This window comes from Echeneis naucrates, chromosome 13 (genome assembly GCF_900963305.1).
Source record: "Echeneis naucrates chromosome 13, fEcheNa1.1, whole genome shotgun sequence".
NCBI classification, from domain to species: domain Eukaryota; kingdom Metazoa; phylum Chordata; class Actinopteri; order Carangiformes; family Echeneidae; genus Echeneis; species Echeneis naucrates.
Window position 1 is genome coordinate 7,665,930 of NC_042523.1, and position 25,758 is coordinate 7,691,687.

A 25,758-nucleotide genomic window follows, 5' to 3' on the forward strand; every position below is an offset into this window, starting at 1 on the left:
GGTACACCTGACAGGACTCCAAATAAGATGGGGAATGAAAAACAAAATAAGAGGAATGATTATGGAATAGAAATTAGTACATCATTCTAGTAAAGAGAAATACTTTTGGCAGCTGACAAGGGCTCAAATTGGATTAGAGAGTGATATATTCTTAGTGCTACTGTTATATTAGGGAAGAGACCCTATTTTGTTTCCTTCTATTTTAGAAGATTTTTTTTCTCTTTTTGAAAGAATGATATTGGTGCTAGGGTAAAAAGTTTAACTTAAAAAAAACTGTCTCATGCAAGAAAATGTAAAATCTGACAGAAAAATATGCATTGCAGAGGTTTGCTTCTTCAGTCCTCCATATTCAATTTCATGCCATCTCTGCAAATGAAATGAATTCTTTACAGTCAAAAACACTGACATGGAAATGACTGCAGCGATTGCTTGTCAAAGGCATACATTTCTTCGACTATATTTTCTCATTAAAAAATAAGTATGGCTGGTCAGCAGAGGGATGAGGATCTCATGGTTAAAGGTTTTCTTTTTATTCTATTTGTGATCAGGGAAGATTTGTGTGAGGCGATGGGGAGGAAGGAAAGGGACATACTGATTCAATAAAACACCATTATACTCTTTTTAAAAGCTTCCATTGGTGACATGAGTAGGGGGTAATTATAATAAATACCAGTAATCAGTGACAATTCTATTCAGAGGCACTGTGGCTGGATTCTATCAAACACACACACATACATACAAACACACACTGAACACATCACTTTTAGTGTGAGGACAAACAGGCTTTTCTTCCATTTTCAATTGTCCTAACAGACTGACTCTGAGTAACAAAGACCATATGGAATTTGTCTGGGATGCAAACGTTACTTCACCTAAAAGTAGCTATGTGAATTTTACATGGAATAAACATTTCATTCAAAAGTATAGCACAAGTACAATCAAGTTTTTGGGGTTTTTTGTGAAAAGTTAAACTACCTGCAGTAGCATTTAGTAACTTCTGCTCATTTGACCTGTCTTTTGATCGCATTAAAATGACAACCAGATATGTGGATCTGTAATGACAGATTTTGCACGTCATGAAAACCATCAGGCAGCTGGCAGACACTACAAACCAAAGTGGGGAAATTCGAAAACATTGTCTGTCAACCAGTGCATTCTTTTTGGTTAACATTTTTACACCGCATTCTTCTATATACTGCAGCTAGATCAAAAAATGAAAAAAGAAAGAAGAAAGAAGACACTGTATCAGAAAGTGGTGCCTGGCAACCATATGGTGATCAGCATCTCTCATCCCATGGCTTTCAAAGTAACCTATAAACTAGGAAAAAAATACACAGTAATTTCCTCTATAAAAACACATCAAGTTTGATCATATGTCTGCTGAATGCCAAGTGCTAACTGACACTATGGCCGACATCATGATCAGATTATTTCAGAGGGCTGCAAATGGGACTTAGTACTTTCATCTCTTTAATTTCCCCCATTTCTTATCATCACCACACAACACTGTTGCAGATTTGAGGATAGCAAGTTAAGATCCAAATGCTTTTGGTTACTGGATATGACAGTTCTTTTCTGGATTGAGAGATAAAGAAGAGACACAGTGACGGATAGTTATTGGCCGAAGACTTAAGGAAAACTACACAGCAGCAACAAGATTAACTCCAGGTCATCTGGTGTAATGAAGACAGGCATACGCAATCAGCCAAGGAACGAGATACTGTACTGCACTGGAAGTGGACTCCCTTGGATTGCCAGATTTCTGGATGCCCATCTTTCATCAGAAAAGGGGCACAGTCAGGCAATGCCCAACTCAATTTCAACACCATATGAAACTGATGGTTGTGTGAATGGGCCTTTTTCCAGAGATAATTAGCACAGTGTGCAAAGTTTAAAGTAGCCCTGGGGAATAAAGCCTGGTGTAGGTCAAGAGCAATTGCCAGTTGAGGGAATATCAGTCTGCAGGAAGAAAGCTGAATGTTTTAAATAAGAACTAACTAAATAAAGAATTGAGAAAAGACATTGGCACTTGGCACAAAGTAAGCTTAATTTTCTCAAACTCTTTATATATTGGACTGAAAATGGCACGAGGTGTGAAGACGACTGCTTTGGACAGAATCAGCTGTAGTGGAAAATAGAAAAGTCAAAGGCCTGCATGAATTTCAAAGATCCCTTACAGCCCCTTCCATTTCATAATGAATTCTGTCGTAAAAATTCTACTAGAGTCTTAATTTTTAGTCACTATCATAAAACACTGCTCACAAGACTGTTTGGATTTATAAATACACATACAGATATGATTCTTCACTGTTCAGAACTGATGAAGATGAGAAATTAAATATCTTCCGAGAATCTACCAACCAAGTCCAGTTGCCCTAGATTTACCTTTCTGAGAGAAAAAGATATGCATTTTTCCTCTCTAAATGTCAAGAAGAATAATATTTTTGAATTATATCTGATATCCTACAAGCTGGAGTTTTGTTTACAGTGCCAGGCTCTTCCAGAGACCTTGGCCTTTCTTTTCTGTCCCAGAGGGGTCGTCAGACCTTGAACCCTCCGAGGCTGTAAGGCCATATACAGGCGCTCTCCCTTTGTGAGAGTGGACTTCAATTAGAATTGATAACCCTTTCAGGCGAGACCAAATACTCCAGGCACATCGTGAGTAAAAGGGCTCATTCCATCACAAAGTTATTATCCAAGGGCAGATTGTTACCATTCATCACGTGTGAGAGATGAAACTCACTGTTAGTCAAGGGAAACGGCTGTTTCACTGCCTTGCCACAGATCAATATATGCCGCCATTTTCCTTTCTCCTCTCCTCTCCAAAAAAGTAATTATACAGAAGAAATGTTGACAATCAATAGACTGGTCAGGTAAGGTTAAGGTCTGCTGTGGGGGCCAGTGGAGGCTCCTTCATTAGCTGTCACCGATGCTGCTGATGTGAACATGGACGTCCACATGGGAACAAAGGGAGCTTTATCTCCTTCAGCACCTTTTACATTTCTGTTAGGCTGGTTCTGTCGAAACAATTAGTACCTGAGAATGACACAAGAGAGAATCACCGAAGTTCAGACTGTGGATACAGAAGTTAAAATGCCCACAGCATGCAAATGCTGTCTTGGTATCTGTGTGTGGTTTTATTGTTCCACAAGAGATACATTTTCCAAACATTAAAGGACAACTGTCCATATATGCTATGTATAATATAAAAAATATTCTGTTCTGTCTTTTACAGAAAACTCTAATCTAGTAATGCTGACTGATTGGCACGGTGTGAGTCTAACTGTATTTCAAATAGTTTGTGGAGTTGCAGAGTTTTGTTGGATGAAACAAAGATTATCTGCTGAATTTGCTTTTTCATCAAAATGAGGGGGGATTTATATTATAGTCACAATGAGGTGGTCCTTTGCTGCAAAAGTGATAGACTTTATTCTTCAAAGAATTCATCAGCCTTGTCTCAACGTCTACTTTCACCCTAGACAACACTGAACTTTATAATCCACTGGCACAGTTCAGAGGTCAACAGCAGAGGGGACCAGAGGGCACAGAAAATCACTCTCTCCCTGGGAGAAAAAAAAAAAAAAACTCTGACATCCAATTTTCAACTTGATTTATCAGTGTAAGGCTAAAATTGATAGTGTGTCATTACTGGGCAGGGAGCTGTCTTGGAGAGATGTATCAAAGCCTCCTCGTTTTGATTTAGCACAGCGGATCAATACAACCCTATACTGTTTCAATTTGAGGAGTATTGATTTTCCTATGCTGACTCTATACAGGGGGACATTCATCATCGAGCAAGCATATACTATGATCTTACAGGCCACCATAGGGGCTGATCTGCTTATTCTTCACTCAGATCACATGACTGCCGAGCAGCTGTTTTTGAGCCTTGCACAGATTATTCCCTTGTTGTTGGTCATTGTTGTGTGCACTGCAACCACGATTTCTTACACAGCCTGCCACAAAGAGGGCAGCAGCTTGAAAACAAAGTGGCCCTCAGAGACACAGATAACCTGCACATGCCTGTAATTCAGAAAAAACGGCTGCATCTAATGGAAGACCAGGTGGCAATATTCATTTAAGAGGTACAGTTGCATACTGAGGTAAAAGAAAAAAAACTAAACAAAACATACTAGTTTCCGTCTCCCAGCTGCCGAAGAATAATTTTGTTTATAATATGTTCTCCATAAATGATAAATAACCTTTGGCGTGTCTCCAGGCAGAACTTAGGAGTAAAAGGCAAAGCAATTTCTGTGCATGAGGGTGAAAACAAACATTAACAAGTCTCTCTCTCTCCCCCACATATGGGCGCACACACACACACACACACACACACACACACACACACACACACACAGTTGTAACAGACAGCCACCTCAAAATGCTGGAGGGCTTTATATTTTACAAGAGCAGCATAAATGGGAAAGTTAATGTAGCATTGAATAAGACTAAGCTGTTGAACTGCAACATTGCCTTGAGCTTGTGAGCATATTGCATCATTTTTCTTCACCAGCAGGTTACCATTAAATTTGAATTTGTTGGAAGTTTTGCAGTATCATTTACAATGCACCCAAGCTCAATAACCTTTTGTTTCAATGCAAATGCTCTGCCTCTAAGAGAGGCTCCATAAATATTTGAACAAGAGCCAAGAATTCAATCCGATAGATTTTGTCATGCTGCTAAGGTTGAGTTGGAAAATGTAAAATCTTGACTTGAATACATCTGAAAACATCTAAGTTTAAGAGGAAATTCTGCTATAATACTTGACATGTGCATCTTCTGTTTCTCTGTAGTGGTTCTAAAAGAAGCCACAACAAACGAAGGGAAATGGAAATATATATGTATTGGTACTGTGAGGTGAATATACACCGGACATAATCTTGTGAATTCATGAAAAAGGGAACCAAATGTAGCTGCTCATGACATCTGCCAGAAACTATTTAAATGTTACTGCAAATAAAAAAAGACATAAAATACAGTCATAAAAAATAATTACACCAGCTAGAATATTTTGGACAGTGGTAAACTTGGGTTACCCCAGTTTTAGTGAACATAGCAGAACATCTGTACTGTATTTTTAGAATTTAATAAAACCAAAGCTACTGTTTCAGCAAAGACATTTTTTTGGGGGGGAGGGGGCAAAACAACAGTGGTATGAACTGCAAAGAGAATAACTCTCTTACAGAAATACAGCTTATACAAAAAGTAGCAAAATACATCTGACCTGCATCCAACAATAGTTTTTTTCTTAGTTTTTTTTTTTTTATTGTCTCTGCAAACAGAAACAGCTCTGTTATTATAGACAAATCTTTTTTTTTTGATAGCATATTACAATACATGTGACACTGAATGTGCTGAAGTCAAATAAAAGCAGCATAGAAAATATTAAAAAAAAAAAAAAAAAAAAATCAGGAAAATAGCTTTAAAAAAACCCTAATACCTAGCGTTTATGCTGTTATATCTTTAACTAAATAGAATGTGTTGTAACACTGTAGTTCTGAATCTGTGGCCATGTGGATGAAGGTGAGAAGTGGGAGGCAGAGCATGAGAGCCGGCAGTTATTTTAACAGGGCCCATGGGTAAGTCTGCAACTAACACCAGGTGCTGGGCTGTGTTACCAAGCGGGTCAATGAATGCCTGGACAACACACTGCAGAAACACCCCAACCCCCTACTTCAACCCCAGCATGTTGGACGACTGGCCAATCAGCTGTCCCTGGGGATTCAGCCACTCCGCACTGTAATTGCGTTTGCTGACCCAATGGATGACCCTATTGGATCCTGGGAAAATGACATTAACTGGTGGCCTATCCCATCATGGCGGACTTTTGTGAACAGGTAACTTTTGTCACCGCGGTTGGACCTAACATTGAGCAGCAATGGTCCATGTTTCAGACTGTCCCATGGTGGTCTGAACCTGCCTCTTATGTGTCCAAGTGTGAGAACTCACCTTTGGGCTGTTGTCCCCCATGCCCCGTGCTTGTTGGTGAGGATGTTGACGATTTTCTGCTTTAGCTGATTGGCTGTCACATGGTCTCTGTGTTTAGCAGCACTGATCAGGTGGTCACACATCTTCTCTTCTTCTTTTCTATCAGCAGCATATTGGGCACAGTTGGACTAATTTGAGATTTACATAAAGGGGGAAGAAAAAAAAAAAAAGACAGTGAACTTCATTGTATATTAATGGCTTTAGGTTCAGTATCCGCTGCCAAAAGTGATATTCGATATTGTACTAATAGCATTTGGGAATGTTTTACTTGAATAAAGCCACAATGCTATATACCCTCTAATGGAGCATTTGTCACACTGAAGAATGTTATGGCTTCATTCAACACACTTGAGTGCATAAAGATATTAGTGGACAGCTGAGAGATATATTTCTGCTCCCTTGGAGCAGTGTAGTAAATCATGGTGAGCACATGAAGGCAGCCCATTCCCTTACTGCGGACAGATGAGGCTCCCTGCTAGGAAGAGGTGGATGGTGCTATTAGAGGCAAAAGGAAATACTCTAATAGATACACAAAGTATATGAAATGTCAAGGTTTACAAAGCTACACTGCCATGAAATGTAGAACTGTGTATTTGGCTCAAATAGGAACGTTGTAAAAGGTAAATTACATTTTCAAAACAAACTAAATCATCATAGCATGTTGCTTTTTGTAATCAAAATAAAAAAATAAAATGAAACTTAAAAGTTAAAAAAAAAAAAGTCAAATAAAACTAAAATGTATAAATGCATCAATGATACGATGTTATGATGATAGTCCAAATAACGTTTTATTATAATGGGAAATAATCTAAGTATTAAAATAATAACATGCCAAAAATGCCATATTGGTTTCAGATCAATTTCCCCAAGACACTGCAACTCTGTAAGTGGATAAAAGTAATCTAGAGGAGACGATCTAACTCGGGATTGTTTTACTGTGCCACCTGGGGAGGCGACTCCTGCTAATATTCAAAATCTAATTTGCTAACAGAAGCTGGAAGTTAATCGAATTTCCTTCTTCAAATTTGAATTCTGTCAGATATTATACTTCAACATATTCTTCACAGGGTGGATAACTCAATCTCCACCTGTCACCTCATATTACCACGTGGTGCTGTGAAAAATATCAAACGTTATTTATCACTTTAAAACATATGATGCTTCGCCCTGACACCAACTTAATTGTAAAAATGTCTTATCTGCGTTGTGAATCTTCAATCTTGGAGAGTGGGTAATAAAGTAATGTCAGACCCAGATGAGAAGTGTATGCTGTCTGGAGTTGGCAGACAGAACGAATGGGGCCAGGTACACTTCCCCCTTCTCCTGACATTGCACATCTAGCCGTCTCTTCCAGTTTATCTAGCAGGTCAAGGATCCTCAAGAACTGTATATCAAGCAGCTGTTTGAGGATGGCTGCGTTTCCCAGATAAGAAACTCATCACTCCTCACATGTACAAGCTGCTAACAGAGGTGGTGGACATGTGTGTAAAGCTTTATAAGATTACATTATATATTAGGACGCGTATTTGTGTGTGTGCCCTCTGATATCTACAATAGCCCAGCCGACAGTTTCCATATGCAATTTTTGTTTTGTTTCTATTTTCTGTTTTTCCTTTCTCTCTTTAATTTGTTAAATTAAGACTAAAAAAAAGGCAGATTCTTTTATTTCTATACAAATAGAAATAGACATAAAAGGAAATAAAAGAGTTAATACTGATTGGATTTGGAAATTACTTAAACCTTGACAGTCTCTCCCTTAATTTGCAAACTAGAGAAGGTCTGATATGGGAGGGCAAACTACAGATTCAGGAGGTACGGAGGAGGATGAAGCTGGCAAAATATCATGTGAAAATCCTAATTAATATTGCTGACATATCCTTTTGCTATCAGTAATTCAATTCAAGACAAGCTGAAAATGTAAAGATGAACACCAGGTTTCTTTTTTAGTGCATCAGAAAATCAGAAAAAGCTATTTTTTTTTCACAGCAAACTGAAACATCTGAACTCAGAGAACCACTGATGAGAAACAGTGGTGTTTGTAGTGGTGGTGCAAAATTTATACCTCAAACTCTGCATGCTTGTGCACGTCCTCTGCTCGCTGTCTGTTCAGGATGAATTCAGCCTCGTTGGCAACACGAACTATATGGTCCTTCATGGCGTGGCAGAGCAGCCTTCAACAATGCAGAGAAAGTTAAATGTAGTAGATGTTTTCCTATAGTATTAATCATCAATTAGTACAGAGACAATTTTTATTGGATACAATCTGCTGCAATGACACTCCTAAAGAAGGAGCGGTGTTAAGGCATATGTGGTTTGTCAGGATGGTGCAACATTCTGCTTGTTGAAAGAGCAGAGTTGTAAACAGCATCATTTGTCTGTGTTATGTTGCAAGGCAGCAAGTCAGTGACAGATCCCTCTGTAGCATTAAGGGGGGAATGGAGTGTCATTAGGGCATTGAGGCCTGTCGAGCACACTCCAAATTGACTGAGCATCTCTTCCCACTGTCCAGAACATCAACCCTGTGCCCATATTGCTGACAAGTCAGGCCGTGGATAACTTCTCACATGGCTGGCTCTTGAGGCTCTGTGGTCTCCACCCATACTCACATTTAAATTCCACTTTCGTTAATAATTGAAAACACCCTGGCTATTGTGTGTAGATTATATGCCATTTTACACACCATTAGGCTAGCTTTGTTTTAATTAAAGCACCCCTGGTTCCTCTCCAGTGCTTGATACAGATTGTAATTTTCCTCCTGTCCCAAAGAGAGGCAGTAATCCCGAGGCTGCATTCATCAGCTGCTATTGCCTCTTTAACTGTTGACAAGCGCTCATTATTAGACAGACGTCCACTGTTCAAAGACTCACAACGCCAAACTCTGTTTTGATGCTAAGATTAGATGAGGAAAGGAAGTTGACAGGTGATACGCGGAAATAAATAATAATTAAAAAAAAAAACATTCTGGACGGACTTCTGCATCCATATTGCACACATGGAAACTAATACAAGTATTCACTCTTGGATGAGATTGGAGATATTCATGTAGACCGACATGTACGATCAGCAACCATCAAAGTTGAAAATTCTTGAAATTGCAATGTCTGATTGTAGAGTTATATGAAAAGAAAAAAAATCTGACAAAGTTCTTCTAATCACATATCACATACATTTAAGGATGTGTTTGTCATTTTACTATTTTGCATATTACTGAATTGTTGCCCCACAATACCAAGGTGGTGGGTTTGATTCCCGGGGCCTGGGGCGTTTCTGTGCAGAGTTTGCATGTTCTCCCTGTGCCTGCGTGGGTTTTTCCTCCCACCATCCAAAGACATCATGTTTGGGTTAACTGCTTACTCTAAACTGTCCGTAGGTCTGAGTGGTTGTTAGTCTCTGTCTCTGTGTGTTGGCCTGTCCAGGGTGACGCTGCCCTCACCCAGTGTGAGCTGGGATTGGTTTCAGAATGAATATTATTAAATTTTGCTTTTTTTGATTGCACCACATATTTGGCTTTATCTTAAAATAAATCACCTAACATTTCTGAAGCTTTTACTTATAGACACAACAGAGCGGTATACAGGCAATAATACTGCACAGGCTTGTGTATACTGCATTGACACACAAAAAACTGGAGTAATTATGTTTTCTCAGCGACAGTGATACTGGGAAAGAGCAGTGGAGATGATACAGAGAAGTCACCAGTTTGCTTCTAGTAATTTTTAGTGTTTTAATTTAATGAGAATTTTAGTGTGTTTGATAGCGCCTTAGCAATGAAACAGCTGCAACATCAAACAGAGGCACAGGCACAAGTTGTTGCACATTTAGCAGTTACAAAGTCTGTGTCAGCCACGCCTTGTAAGGCAAACAGATTTAACACACTCTCAATACTCTCACTACTGTCTAGTTAAGCCGAGCAGGTGTGTCGGGACTACAGTAAGACTGAGAAATGATGTATCTGTCACCAGCACCCTGGACAGCGCCTTGTGGCCCTGCTGACTGAAGCGCTTTGTTCCAGGGCCAGTAGGGGACTTGGAGAAGCCTGGCTGAGCTGAGACAAGACCCTGGCCAAAGACAGGGCCCAGGCAGATGGGTCGGCAGATGGGCAAGGGGCTGAGACACCCCTGATCTGTTCTATGGAAATCCCTGAGTCTGGCGGCAGTCAAGAGATGAGCGGAAGAAGAAGGGAAACCGTAAGTAAAACAGAGACACTGGCTGTACAATTAAACAGGCAGTGCTATACTGAGGCAGACAATAAGAGAGGCCAACTGCGCTTTTGTGTTGACATTCTTACTACATCCTGTTACCACAGTCAAATTTTTTATTTACTGCCATCAGTGCAGTCAACAGGGGAAAGAGGTTTAGGGCTAATCTACACCGTGCCACTTAGTCCAACAACATTCTGTGGTCGTCAGGCACAAAACAGAAATAAAATAAACACACTGAGCGGAGATGAATAAACTACCTTAACTCTAAACCTTGAATGTGTGATTATGTATTACAGTACGCAGATGCATCACCTTCCTTCGTTGATCAGCTCAATGAAAGCCAGGCCAGCATTCTTCTGAATGGAGTTCTGCCATTCCTGAAATGAAAGAGTTCACAATCCATTACTGTACTTATAGAAGCACTGTGTTTGGTTTGGTTAGATTTATGGACTGTAAATCATTTAATAAAAGTTCTGAGAGAGCAGATTATGAGAATATCCTTAAAAGTGATTTTAGATGCATGTTAAAAAAAATTTTTCAGTTTACCCACAAAAATAAATGAATAAATAAGTAAATAAATCAGCAGCAGCAAAGATAAAAGCTTCCACTAATGGAAAAAGAGCACTTCCTCATGCAGCTCTGCAAAGAACATAAAATGTTAAAACAGCAATATCAGTCTCAAAATGTGCTTTTAATCCATTACGTAACAAGATCTTTAAGAATTATATCACATTTCACCGACCAAATTGCATATTTCAACTGTAATTCAGATTACACGTCATAGTTTGTAATTCAAGTAGGTAAAGAAAACGTTTAGTTCACATATCCTTTGTGGGGAAAAAAAAAAAGTGATGGCTATAAAAAGTTGAAATCCTGCACCACATGTGTGACCATCCTTTCTTCCTCTGTGAAAAGATCTGTAAACACAGGAGAGATGTAATTGTGGGATGAAACTGTATCCTCTCACTTAAATACAGCCATTTCCTCTGTCCCTTACAGTGACAGATTACTGAGCAGGCTCACTGAGCCCTGCAGTGTGCGCCTGGAAGGGATCCGAGCCTTGGGCCAGAGTGCCAGCACTTGCTGTCTCACAACATGCTCTGGAAATGATTAAAAAGCAGTCTGGGAGCGCGCCTTTCACTGTGGGAAATTCAGCTCTCCTGTACCCTCGCTGAGGTGCAAATGGAAGAGAAAACAGAGAAGGCCACAGTTCAAAGGAAGAGGGTAAAACATAAAAAAAATGAAAATAAAAGATTTCCAGACTACAGACTATGTCCATTTATGCAGTCATGGAGCCTTAGATGTGATTATACAGTTAAAACTTGCAGTGAATAAATAGTCATTTCCTACGGAGGGAATAAATGAGGATATATTATTTATAGTCATATACGAAAAATTGTTATTCACGCTCCCTTACTTTTGTATTTAAGTGTTTCATAAAGATACGTAGCATTTATTTTTTACAATACCACAGTAACTGGCACTGGCATTATTATGTATGGACGTGTTTTGTACACAGTTGTCTTGACACGTACTGGTTCATGCAAGAGGACACAGTTTGACCCTACGATGCGTTAAGTCAAGGAGATGGTGCTGACAAACTGCTGAGCATCTGGTCTCCAAATGTTCCCCATAACCCCCTTCCACTGCTACAGTATCTGGCTGGAATAAGCTGTTCTTGATTTGGACAGGGATCATGTACAGCCAGTCTTCCGAGATTCCACCCGCACCACACTCATGTGACAAAAATAAATACGGAAATCAAGGCAGATGTGACACTCGAGCGTTGCCAGGAAAATGGCAGCAGGTCAGAGAAGGCATAGCATGAACGAGTCACATTCGCTATCTTGTCTGAGGTATGCCTGTTGACAGCTGAGATAACACTTCAGAGGCTTGCTTTTTTTCTTGGCTTTTTATACTGGAGAACAGAGCTCCCAGAGGAGGCTGCCTTTGATTGGAGAGAAAGTCCTCTGCTACCCATTTTAACGGAATTAGGTCTGACGTGTACCTCCTTACAAAAGAGATGTGATCCTTGATGAAAATGCAGACCATGACCAAAATGAAGCACTTCCAACTAGTGGAAGCTTGGTTAGTAACTTGGATGTGAAAACCTGGCGCTAAAAGCTGCATTCCCTGAGTTTTTGAACCTTTGGGGGAAAAAGCCTTTCTGTTTTGTCAGCCTTTGTTGTTGATATAATTAAGTTGTAAGCAAATTGTTGTCTATTTACATATGTGGTAGAGATCACTTAGTTCTGTTTCTTAAAGTCACTCACTTTTAGTCTCACAATTGGTTTCCACAAATGCCCAAGCTGTTTGCCAACACCGTTACTTGTTGACAGGTTTTATTTCAGCTCATTTACCTGAGCTTCTTTTACTGGAAACAGATGCCTGCATCTGGAGACAAAGCGGTTGTACAGGTTGTTACTGAGCGGTATGTATCTGAAGACGATTAGTGCATCAATAGATTAGTGCATATAAAACCAAACTATATGCTAGCAGTGGGTAAAAAGCTCCATAATGCTGAAAAAACTGGTGAATTGTTTGACACATTTCACCACAGAGAAATGTTGGACACTCTGTGGGTTCACTTGGGGTAATGGTACCACTCTTTCATCAATCTCATGAAAAACCCACCTTTTTCTTGGACCTAATATCCTGTAATTCCTATCCCAGAGAAAAGCTTCCAGGCCTTTGGAAGATTTTCACTCCTCCCACTTTCATCTTCCTGAAATTCAGCAGGGCACTAAGTATTTGTGGTGTTTCAATCCAGCCTGTCAGTATGCGGGAGCCCTTGCTTTTATCTGCTGTGCTTTGCTCTCTATTACTCTCCACATCTGGAGGCCTTCCATCACTAAATCTCTGTGGCTCCACTCTAGATCCCCCCTGTATGTTTAAGCTGTTACAAGAAACAGAGCTGCTTGACCTTTTCATTCAACTGCCCAGGCTGAGGAGACACACGGTGTCTGCAGCCCACGATGATTACCGTGATTAGTATGCATAAATAAGAAAAGGCAGATCATTAGCACTAATTTATTCATAAAACTGACAGGTCACAAAACAGAACTGGACTAAAGGTCAGCTAAGTGATCCCCTTGCTGTCTTAGGACATTACAGTTGAAATATATGAGGGATAAGTTAAAGTTGGCATTTTATAATGATATCAGTCAACACTAATGCTGAGTGTGAGAAGGCGACTCTGATGCCTATGATATTATATGATAATTAAAAATACAGTGCAATGTCATTTTCAGTTAGAATAAAGATTATATTTGCTTAAAAATATAACTCTGTATACATTTCCTTTTTCACCACAAGAAGTAATATGGGGGACAATTGATTGATTAACCATTATTCATCATTAGCATTGTCTTTAAATCATATAGGCTGACCACAAAACTACAGTCATTACTGGGGGTGCAATGTTAGATACAAAGTAATGGCTCATCTCTATTCCAAAGGTTTTAGGAGGACACCAAGCTATATGGTCCAGTTTCAAGGCCTCATTGTCTGATCGATATCTCAGCCTGGGTTTCCTCCCTAGAGCCCCTAATGGCAGGAACCTCTGGAGCCGCAGTAATGCTATCTTTCTAAAGGGGGATGGACTCAGACCCTTAACAGCATGCTGACGCTCTCACCTGCAATAAATCCTTGTGCTCAAAAAAGCAACTTCCCACAGAGACTCAACAGACAGGAAAGCATCGCAAAAGTGGAACTGTCAAAAACCTTCAAAAGAGCAACGGTAACTCAGAACTGGCAGCCCCATTTATGTACATGTTTTTGAGGAATGCTCCTGAATAATGGCCTCCATATAACATAGGCTGAGCTCCCTGCTGAAGAGGGCTTTGGACTGCGGATACGATGGTGCATATATAGTGTCAATCCTCAAGGCTCTGGCCTGCAGTCTGTATCCACAAAGAGGCACCAAGTAATGGCTTCCTTATGGGCTCCCAATACAAGAATGATGGGCTGACAGAAGGTATGTTAAATATCTTCTCTTCTAACTGCTACATCGGGGCTTTGACCTTCTCTAAAACAAGGGCTTAACAAAAGATTCAGAGGGTCAGCTCAGAGGTGATCAGTCACTAGCAGCATTGCACGAGGTGGGACTCTCTCTGAAGGAGGGCTGGGAATTAAAGCTCTGGGGTGTAGTGAGAAAGTTACTGGATTCTCAGAGAGCTGCGTGAGGCTGCATGTTGTCATCCATTTGGATCATTCACCAATGGAACATTAAAAAAAAAAAAAGATACTGATAAGCAAAATTCCAGCAGAGATAAAATAACTATCATTCAACTTTGCCTTTATTTTGAAGACTTTCATGGATTCAAAATGGTTTTGAGAAGATAAAGACAGAATATCGTTATGTTTGTGCAAATCTTTATAGAGTTAGAGAGTTGAGTTAAATAAACTCGATGCACTGACAACTTTTGTTTTGGGCAATGTGTATATATAATAATGAGTATATATTCACCACGAGGTGAATCCAGATCATAAAAGAGAGACATATCACAAAAGGTAAAGAAGAGAGGATGGGACCAATAGGGAGACAAAGGAAGGAGAGGAGAGGAGAAGAGGAGGAGAAAGACGAAAGCTCACCTGAGAACAAAGCAGCATGACAAGTTCCACCACTGAGGTGCTTGACTTCATACATACTAGGCCTGTGGTGACAAGGAAGATGAAGAGAGCAGAATAGATATTACCCATAATGGTTAGCACATAAAAGATGTCTGTGGGTACAGTCCAACATTTGGGCAGCAGTGTGAGATAACACAAAGATGTGCAGTAGCTCCTGGACAACAAGACTATACATAAAATACATTTTAGGCAAATCTGAGATCTTGCTGCTCTCAGTTTGCCTGCCGTGAAAATGAAAAACAGTCATTCGCACAGAATATATGTGTGCAAAACAGATGCACACGTGCCCATGTAAATGCCCTCTCCTAACGCACACAGGAACACACACCTACCTACAAATGCACACAAACTCACAGAAGGGAACACAGACATTCACAGCTTCTTTCCTCATCTCCATTCGGTAGATGGTGAGCAGCAGAATCAGACAACTCTCTAATGAAACAAGGGCAGGTGTGAAAAGCTAATTTGCAGAAACAGTGGCTACAACTGGTCTTGTATTCTGCACCTTCAGCTCCTTCTGCTGCACTTGGCCAGAACCATTAAGGTGCTGTGATTAGCAAAGGAAAGAAAGCAACTCTCCAAGACTCATTAGAGGTGAGTGGGAGAAGTCTGTGCTACATAGCTGCTATGTCATATGTATGACACAGTGTCAGTCATAGAAGAGAGCAAAATATGTTCAAGCTTTGAGAGAAAGAAATCAGTTCTGCACTGTAAAACAAAGCATTTACAATATGAATGATAACATGCATGACTTCTTTATATTACCATGAAAAGGCTTTGACATCACGGTATTAACAGCTAAGCACCTTCCAACTGGGGCAACTCTCTCTACACCATCTCATTTAATGTCAAACACAACAGTACTTCTTATTGGAGCCACATTATGATTAAATTTACATTCAATGTAAACTGCTTTATAGCAAAAAAAAAAAAAAAGTATCTTAAAGCCACAATCAAAATTGAAGCCCCACAACCAAAATGCAAAGTACAAGATTAGACACTGCAAGATCAGAAGTAACACAATATGAATACTATAACTACTGAATAATTTTTCACTTTTATTTGCAGCTGGGACCAGCTAAGTAACTAAAATTTATTGTGTATAGAAATTAAACTCTGATTTTATGGACAAAACTGTTATAGATTGGGCCTTAATGGTTAGCTGTGTCAGATTCAAAATGCTGTGACACAGAATACAACATATTCAGAACACTACATGGATGGATCTTGTAGTTGCTGCTTCTCCATCCGTCTCTATTCATGTGTGCAGACTGTCCGAGGGAGCACGTTGTAAATACTCTGAGAGGATGTGACCCTCTTGTACACAGGGTGCCACAGCTGACCTCTTGTTATAGCAGTGACATGCTGAGCTATAAGTCAGTCCAGCCTGACACAGGAGTCAGGTGGCCAAATGACCCTGGCCTTGTGCTTGTAGACAAACTAAATGCATTCTATTTAAACATGGCCTGCCAGTTCTTTCCTGTAAACAGGGCAGGGTTAAGGCATGGGTGAATGTGGCATTGTGGGGCAATGTGTCAGCAGGCTGGGCCACTCAGGGGACAGCATGAAGCAGACGGCAGGCATCACAACAGCAGTAGTGTTCATACACAGGCCTAAACCACCGACTGCAAGTGTAAAGCTCAGGGTGCACTCAATATAATTGCCGCAGTGGCCAAATGTCTTGTTGGGGGTGAAAGAATATGATGAGGCAAAGGGGCATGTGGGGCAAGGAGGGCTTGACCCCGGGCAATCCAAGGAGTGATGGATGGCTGGTAATTACTTGTAAATGGAGTGCCTTTGCACTACAGCACAGTATTTCAACTGTGAGCCTGGGAAGGGGCCAGGAGAAAAACAGAAAGAAAGGGGGGAATGGCAAATTCTGTTAAAGCATTTGGAATAATGCACTAGAGCAGCTGATCAACTAGAGCGGACCAGTGTGGCTTGACAAAGTTAAAGATTTAAAGCCTGCGTGTGTGGTAAATTTCAGCATTTGTTTGGTCTGAGAAAACTGCTCTAATCCATGTCAGGGTGCACACAGACCCTGACTTAAACACGTCTGGTGAGTGCTGAGGCCTGAGCTGTCTATCTACAACCTTGTTTGTGGGGTTGCACTCTCAGCTGAGCTCTGGTTTGTCAGCTAAGTCAGTCTGCTGGCAGACTTTGAGTGAACGGGTAACAGACATATTCACACTTGTCAAGGCTATGTCTCCTGATTTTTCATTGCTTTCCCCTGAGCTGGTGCAGGGAGCATCAGCCACATGTACATGACAATACGCATCTATTTACATACATATGTGTATGTACAGTATGATGTATGCATGTTGTGTAAAGGAAAAACTGTTTAGAATGGTACTATTTTAAGTAAATGATGTTTTAAAAACTACATAGTTGAATTTGTCATTTGAAAGATCATTCTGATAGAATTAGATTATAACATCCCTGCTTATGATTAAGCTGTCAAAAGCAATTGTTTGAAAAGATTAAACAAAATTATATTTTAATTTTGGAATTACAATAATCTTAACTAAAAACAAGCTCAGCAAAACAAGACATAATGTTTGATATAAAATTAAAAAAAATATCAGCAATGGAGAAATTAAGTTATTCAGTCCATTATCAGTCTGTGCACATATATTTGATTTTATTATCAATTAAGTTAAATTAAATGATGAGACGCGCAGGGAAAAAAGGTATCATTGAGGTTGTCAAAGAGCAGAGGTCCTGTATATTTTAAAACCTGCACTGAGTTTGAGTGCTTGCAGACACACACTGTCACACACTGCTGTCTGTGGTGGCAATGTGTTCTTGTGAACAGAAGCCAAAACAAGCCTGAGAAATAGATTGGCAGCATGCACACATGCCAGCAGAGAGTCCTGAGGTTAGGCACAAGTAGTACTGTGAGAAGCTGCCAACCTGGGGCCTGGTTAAGGCACTAGGAGCCTTCAGATTGCCACCAGGAAAATAAGACTAGAGCCTAGAACGGAGCTGAGGGATCACACACTTCTGCAGATACTGAGCACAACTGAGTCAGTCACACCAGCGCTGTAATGTATGCAATGTGACTGCTGTAGAAAAATTGTTGGGTTATTATAGTGAAGACATGAATAATGAACACTGTGCTATTGTGACAGAGTTCAAGTCAGTGTTGAAACATTCATGATTCCAGGTTTTACTTGCAGAGCTTTACCACTATCATTTTGTCACACGATAATTTTTTCTGAGACAATCCTTAGCAGTGCTTCAGTAAGCATCTATTTTACTTCCCATATGAATGGATATGAATTGGACTGTTCAGGGAAGCTGCTGGACAGAAATGGTCTTTCATTATAATTAGAACTGGAAAAAAACTCACCATAAAATTACTCTGACCAAAAATGTTTAGGGAAAAAAAAAAAAAAAAACATTGGTTGAGTTCTAATTGTGATATTTTTAGTTTTCTGCTTGAAGAAAGATTTGCAGTAAAAATGGTACTGGCAGGTGGGCAAAAACCACCAAAAGAGAAACTACCATTAAAAAATAAATAAATAAATAAATAAATCAATTGACATAATTTTCAATAGACAACCACACTGTAGCCTACACCACCCCAGCATCACAGTTCTTTATACTTACAAACAATTCAGGATATGAACGGCCTTTCAGAACGTAACTCGTTCAAGAGTTGGGTAGTGTCTGTACTGTGTTTTCTATCAGCAAGGCAGTTTGTGATATAATTTCCAACAATATAATGGCAAGGACAGGACTTCAAACAGCACTCTGAGAATAAAATACAAATAACATTTGTACCTTCTATTAGCAACTCTTGACCATGGCTGCCCAGCAGGGTGCGTGACAGGAAAGGTGCAAAGTCAACAAAGATCTCTCTCAGCAGGGGTGCAACCTTCTCCAAGGCCCTCTCCAGCTTTGTAGTAATGCTGTCAAGAGAACAAATCAAGGTAGAAGTCACAAGATCAAATTCGACTCCTGAATTATAGCAGAAATGAAATTGATGCAACAGGCCCTTCCATCAAGGCTTGAAAAGAGCAGTGTCATCCTCACAGCTGACCCAGTGCACACAGCTAAGAACAGTTAGTGTAAGCCAGACTGTCACAGTCCTGGTGGGTGCAGAGGAGGACCAACACATTTGAGTGGATGCAAACTGAGCCAGATTTATGTGCGCTATCACTGGGGATGGAAGACAAAAGTTCATGTTGTTAAAAGCAATGTGAACACATATCCTTCACAGGATCTCTCACCACTTGTTTGCGTTCTCTGCTGTGACATGTAACCAGACTTGTGTAAGGGATCACAGGTGTTCACCACTGCAGAGAGAAGTTCCTTATCTTCTCCACACTCATGCTGCTGCCCGACACTATCTGAGCAGCTCAGAAAAACTGCGAGCTGGAGTCATGCAGCCACACAATGCAAAGTGTATACAGTCAGAGATACGACTCTGCAATGGCTGCGACATACAGATCCTCTGCTGTGCACGCACACACAGATAGTGGCCAGCATGAGAAGAGCTGAAGCTTGTTTTCCCAGTTGAGATGGGCAGAGAGCAGCAAGATAGAGAAAAACACAGAGAGAGAGAAAGACAGAGGGGAGGAAAGGTTTGGTTTCGGATTTGTAAGCATGTGTAGTGTAATCTGCCTTCCTGCACCCTGGGAAAACACAGCAGAGGGACGACAGGCTCGTATAAAGAAACAGGGTGCACAGAGTTTTTGTGCCCAACATATATGTCCTTGCCTAAGACACTGGCCTGTGCCTCTGGAGGCTGTCTTTAATCCTGACAGGGAGCTAAAGGGTTTGAGCTTGGAAGGTGTCAGTCCCTGACGCAGTGGATACTGGTCCATTTCACAAAAGGCACTGAAATAGAAAGAAAAAAGAAACCACTTCATGGCGTTTTGTGACAAAAGGGTTGGGCATGAACAAATCATTAAATTCTAATGATGAAATATACATAAAGATCACCATATTTATTTGGTCAGTAGACTGGAGCAAGTAACTTGGCCTGATGTTTTTTCCTTATCTGAAATTTAACTTAGGCATGAGCAAGATCTGCAGCAAGACAGTACTATCATTGACTTCACAGTTACGCTAAGTGATGTCGGTTACTGCTGCCATGGCAACTGAATCTCTTTTCCTCTTGCAGAACACACTGAGGCAACGGGAATAAGAGAGAGAGTGAGAGCGGGTAGACAGTGAGAGAAAGCAGGAGAGAGAGAAAGAAACACAGACTCTGGAGAAAGGTTCTCAACAGTCAGAGCAGGACTAAAGATGTCTGTCACAAACTATTAGAGCAAGTGATGTGAAAATGTGCCGAGGTCACAACAAGATCTACACAAAGAAATACATAAATGCACTGCAAACATTCGTCCAAACTGTGACAGAGTATTTGCATGAAACTAATTTATTGGTGCTATTTTGTTTTGGCTTTGTGAAGAAAATTATTTTAATTTATTAAAATGCATCATTGTTCATTCAAGGTAAGCTCCAGGAATTCAACCTATAAATGACTTCAAAGGAAGGGTGATATAGAAAAAAGGTGTTTGAAAAAAAAAAACAAAAAAAACTTCTCACACAATTGTGTGTCAGTACATTTTACACCAGAGTCGCACAAATAGAATAAAGCAAGATTACATCCACAGGAAGTGGGAGTGTGAGAGCAGGGAGAACCCTGACCTACCTCATGTTTTCTACTGTGTCTTCAGGCATTGGGGCGACCGTCTGCACGGCCGGCAGGTTTTTACTGGTTGCTCCATTGACAAAACTAGAGGATGAGGCCGTAGAGGGGGGTGCATCAGTGGCTCCTGCAGGAAGAGCAACAGAGACAACATTAGTGGAGAAGAGTGTGTGGGGTTTAATGTTAGGTAACACAGAGTAAAAAAGTAAAATTAGTGATGTCAAATTTAATGACAAATCTAAAAAAAACAAGGAAATGAATGTGTTCCATCTCGGTGCCACAGGCTGAAAATGTATTAGCACAGACTAAAATAATCAAAGAAGAGAGGGAAAAGAATGGGATGTTAGAAAACCAGCCACACTCTGAAATCCAGCAGTCAGCAAAAATTTCAACCAAGTCAAACAAATGGAAATATGGTAACAGTGTCAAATCATACACCAAATCTTTAACTAAAACCAAGTGTAGTGTGCTGGGTGTTCTAACTGGTGCCAGAGGCAGCATATGGAATTATTTTGCTGAGTAAGATGACCAAGATGAGGAATCATCCCACGCAGCGAAACAACATCCGCATCAGATTTTTACATATTACACTCTAAGCCTAGTTTAGGGTTTCAATCAACAGAAATTAAGGTGAGCACAGAGTCTCATCTTCTTGGCAGCACATGCCCAAATATAAAATCATTAGCACATCCTCTTGGGAGTGAAAACTAGAGCAAGTGAGATCACTTGGTTTGTGGCTTCTGCTGAAAGCACATTTAGACTTGGACACACTTCTTACATTCTTTCAGAGGAGCTAAAAGAGGAGAGGTTTTTTTGTTTTTTTTTCCAAGGAGCACATTAAAAAGGTGTTGGAGGTCTTGGTAGTTGTTGGTGTTAAGTGGGTCCTTTCAGAGAGCCGGACCAGGGGTCCTGAGGTGGAACCAACTCAATGCAGCAAAATCCCAGGAGAATCAAAGTGACAGCAAGGGAAGGAGAATGTTACAGCAAAGTGGACAGAAGTAGACATTATATAGGAAAGCTGTGAGTACGCATTCATTTGCACTATTTAATTGAAGTAGATGTGATATATTGGCTTTGGCTAAATCAGGAGGAATCTTTGTGCTTCTTATTTGCTGCTTCAGTCAGTACAGGGAAGGTAAAGAGCACCATCTAGTGGTGATAACAAGCCCATGCACTGGCAGATAGGATCACATAATCCAGTGAAGGGCGAAGGGTTCATTTCTATTCTTGGAACTGCATCAGTGAAAAAAGAACAAGACTGGGTCATTATGGTAAAGAAAAGTGTTCAAATTAAAAAAAATCTAACTGCGTTTGTAACTGACTGATCACCAGGGATGGCCGGGGTTTTTTAACTGTCAGGATATTCCAGTAACCTTATCCATAACCTACCTGTGGTGTTGATCATGCTTTTGGGTGTCACAGAAGCAGCAGCAAAGATGTTGGGGGTGCTGCCAGCTGTCAGCCCAGCAGTGGTGCTGCTGCTGTTTCCCAATGTGTTAACTGCTAAGCTGCCAGGGGAGGTTTTCTTCACAGGCACCACCACACTCCTACAGGACACATGGATGCACAAACACACACACACACACATAACAGAAGTGGTGTACAGTTACTATAATAAAAACAGAAATTCATAGCGAGACTATAGTGCTGCAAAGAAAACACCAAATTAGCAATGAACACAATGAAGAGATAAAATCTGAAGGGTCGGGGGTGAAACTTTCTGTTGCTTCTCCATTCTCAGCTACCAAAGCCTTGTTGAGTTGCACACTATTTTAAGCCACCATAACTACAGATGGTAACTGTCTACTCAGATTGTGTACTACGGATGACTTCATAGAATTAATCACCAATCAATCATACTCTGACTTACAGCCCTGATATGATAATATAAGAAAACTGCTAGCGCTGCGGGCTAAATAGTACCACAGTTCTGTTGCAGCTGAGTGCAGTAATAGATGGGTTAGAGTTTGCGTATCACCTTGGCAGCAAGGGAATGGATTAAAACTGATTTTCAGTAAAGCCAGCATTTGGACCAGAGGCTTCTTGGTCCTGATCCTGAAACATAAAAGCAGGAATCAATTTCTATTTCTATCTAAAATCTATTGACATTTAAAAGAAAACATTTGATCATCTGTTACTGCTCATAGTCCCTGCTAGCATGGGACCTTGGTCAGGGCAGTTAGAGAGTCCTGAAGGAATTTGGCATTTTTTATAAATTTGCATACTTACTGTCTGTGTTGGAACTAACTACGAGATTCCAGAACTATCTTTTTGGCATTTGCTCTGTATAGACAGACAGTAGCATTTGGTTAGGACGGAAAGTGCATAATGAGTGCTGACATATTTGCATAATATGGCCCACATACTTCAGGTTTTTATGCTCTGAAATAACCAAATTTTCCTCTTCTCAGGATAATGGGACATAAGAATAAGTTATTTCCCTTTAACTATAGAAGCTACTGTATTGAACATCACATGAAGGTAAGAGACAAAGGGGCAGCACTCACAAATGAAGCATGTAAAGAAAAGCTTGTGGAAGCAGGAGATCAAAGTTACACTTGTGACCTCATGTAACAGCGCAGGAAAGCACAGACACGCAACTAATCCACCAGACCTCTGTTCACATGCAATCTGATTGGCCAAGGGTTAAAGATGATTCAGTGAACTTGGCCCTGCAAGAGCTCTCTGACAGGAAAGAGAAGGAAAGCTTGTCCTTATCAGGTCTGCAGTTGGCCTTTGGGTTTGTGCGGCTGCCAGATAATGTCTCGTCCAATCCCCTGCAGTTACTCAGGGTGACACAGGCCAGGCATTTGCTCTGTCACGAGCTAAGCCTGCTGTCATCTGGAGTAAATCCCCAGAAATCCTCCCTCAACAAAACAACACAGACTTTTACTGTTCTATTTTGCCATTTTATATCCGCAGTACATCTGATAGATGATATTAAGCATGTAAAGCAAACTAAACTTGGCCTAGGTGTATTTCTAGCTTTGGATAATTCATTTTCCATCCTTTCCCACTGGAAAACGGGAAAACTGGAAAACTGAATTCCCAAACTTATCAAAGTAATAAGGTTTAACGTAACAGACTACCTCTGTAGATTCTCTTGGAGAAAACACACAAACAAGTAGATTACAGTACAAATTAACAGACACACTGTTGCCTTGCTAAACATCATCTAGCAGGTAGGCAAGATTAGAAAATAGCAGCAAAAGTTTTTTAAATTGGGCAGATGGAAATGAACTCAATCATATGATAAGGTGTGAAAGAGTCAGAGGATAACTTGAAAGCTTTCTGAAATATTTTTACCTCCAGAGATGCATCTATGCTGAGAAAACAATGATAAGTATCACTTATTTAGTAGAGCTCTGCTCTTTTCCTCTGTAAAATCTCATTGACAGCTATCAGAACATAACTACTTAGATGTGATTGAACTGCCTGGTTGTGGATTTAATCCAACTTTTCTAATTTCATCCCTCTTTTGCATCTTTCTGTGGAAACCCACTCGATTTTTGGTAGAGCTGGGACATTACATTGGAGCTACAGGATGTTGATTAAAAAAATGAACCTCTTTCAATAAATAATTCATAAGATGAGTGCTCATGAATCATGTATAGATTATTTAGTGCATATTTTATTAATAGGATTGTCTTAATTGAGTTGCAGAGAATAAAGCAAGGATTAATCTTGGAATGAATATTAATGCGGTCTGCAGCTGTGGGATATGGCTGTGGTGTCAAGTATAACCAAAAAAAAAATGTTTCCTTTGTAAATCCAACACATGGAATCTAATCTAAAGGCTACACACCAAGGAAATATATGAACATTTCACCCGCAAATTCAATTAAAGCCAATTACCATTGCCCTTCATCATGGAAAAAAAAAATCTGTAAGGACAGAGAACATCTCACAGGGCTACTTGGGATCCTTTTTGAGAAGGAGAAGGGGACAGACAGGAAGTTAAAGATCATTGCTGTATTTCTGTACTGAAGTCCTATCTGCTGTAATGGAAATCTGGATGTTGAACAATTTATATCCCTCCTCTGAGAAAGTCACTAGTAAAAGGGACTCTGCGATGACTCCCTCTATGCACACCACTTTAAGCCTTTTTTTTTTTTTCTCCACTCCTTTCTTCTTTTTTGATGTTGTCAGTCTCAATCTATAGCCACCCTGACAGACAAATGAAAGGCCCGTCCATGGCTGGCAGTTCATTTCGCTGGCAGGTGGCAAACAATTAGACACAGCAAATAGAGGCTGGATGGGGAGTGACATGAAAAGCATGAGACAAAGTTGTATGTGTGGTCAGGAGGTTTTGTGTGAAAGCATTTCAAAAATAATACACTTTGCCGTGGCGACTCATTTCAGGCTGCCAGTTCCTATTACCGGTGTGAGCAGTGAGGGTGACAGGGCTGACCGTGGTGTGGCGTGAGGCTGCTTCTGTTTAATCTGTCATCAACGCCCTGGAGACCCCCAACCTCTCAGCTGTCTGCTCTTCACATACTCCTCCATCTTCTTTCCTATTCATCAGGCTCACCTCAGCCCAGCTCAGCAGCATGCATGCATTATATGGAAAGGAGGCCCCATTGTTCCTCCTGACTCACCGTGTCCTCTGCCTTCTTTCTAGAGCCTGCCAGCAACCACACAGACACAGGAAAACTCAACCAAACCAGTAGTGTCCAGAGGAAAGGAAGAGTTTTTGTCTGCGGTAAACCAACTCAAATTACTCTCAAAAATGTACAATTTTCAAAACGTTATCACTCATGGGACACAGGGATCTTGGGGATCTGAAGCTTTGACATCCCTGCAGGAACAGGTTTGTAAACTTCCAAATCTAGACAGATTACTGTGTGGTTTTATCTAATCCAGGAATGTAAATAAACCACAGCAGTGCTTCAGAGGCCTTTTCAAACACAAGAATTCTTGGCTGTGGGGGATGAGTGGGAAGGAACCTGAAATGAATAATGTGTTGCATGCTACTTAGAAACCATTAGCGGTGTACTGACCCACTGAAACGAGCCCTGAGGATTAACATTAGCATTCTGCTGCTGTGTGAGTGATTGCATGGTGCACATACATGCATATACTGTACACGCACACTGATCTGTAAAACATACGTTGGTTATTGCCAGTTAATTTTTTAATTTATATCATCTTGTTTGGCTTTAAAACATTTTTGTTTAATATTTTGCATCAATAACAGTGTTATACTTGATCACTACTAATTATGAAAACATGACTAGAAACAATGGATTCATGTAATGGTTGGAAATTACACCC

General features: G+C 40.3%; 1 protein-coding gene across 2 annotated transcripts in view; it reads right to left on the reverse strand.

Moving 5' to 3' along the window:
- The window catches only part of nbeab (neurobeachin b), a 185,390-nt gene that overhangs the window by 71,252 nt on the left and 88,380 nt on the right, over positions 1–25,758 (reverse strand). Inside the window, exons 32-39 of one of the 2 annotated variants that reach the window (XM_029516790.1) lie at positions 21,874–22,031; positions 20,488–20,611; positions 18,609–18,736; positions 14,784–14,845; positions 10,503–10,567; positions 8,051–8,159; positions 5,950–6,116; positions 2,554–2,589 (exon numbers count right to left, since the gene is read on the reverse strand). In XM_029516790.1, coding sequence (XP_029372650.1) covers positions 2,554–2,589; positions 5,950–6,116; positions 8,051–8,159; positions 10,503–10,567; positions 14,784–14,845; positions 18,609–18,736; positions 20,488–20,611; positions 21,874–22,031 — 849 coding nt within the window. The remainder of the gene's footprint in view (positions 1–2,553; positions 2,590–5,949; positions 6,117–8,050; positions 8,160–10,502; positions 10,568–14,783; positions 14,846–18,608; positions 18,737–20,487; positions 20,612–21,873; positions 22,032–25,758) is intronic. The other variant, XM_029516791.1, reaches the window with a different exon arrangement.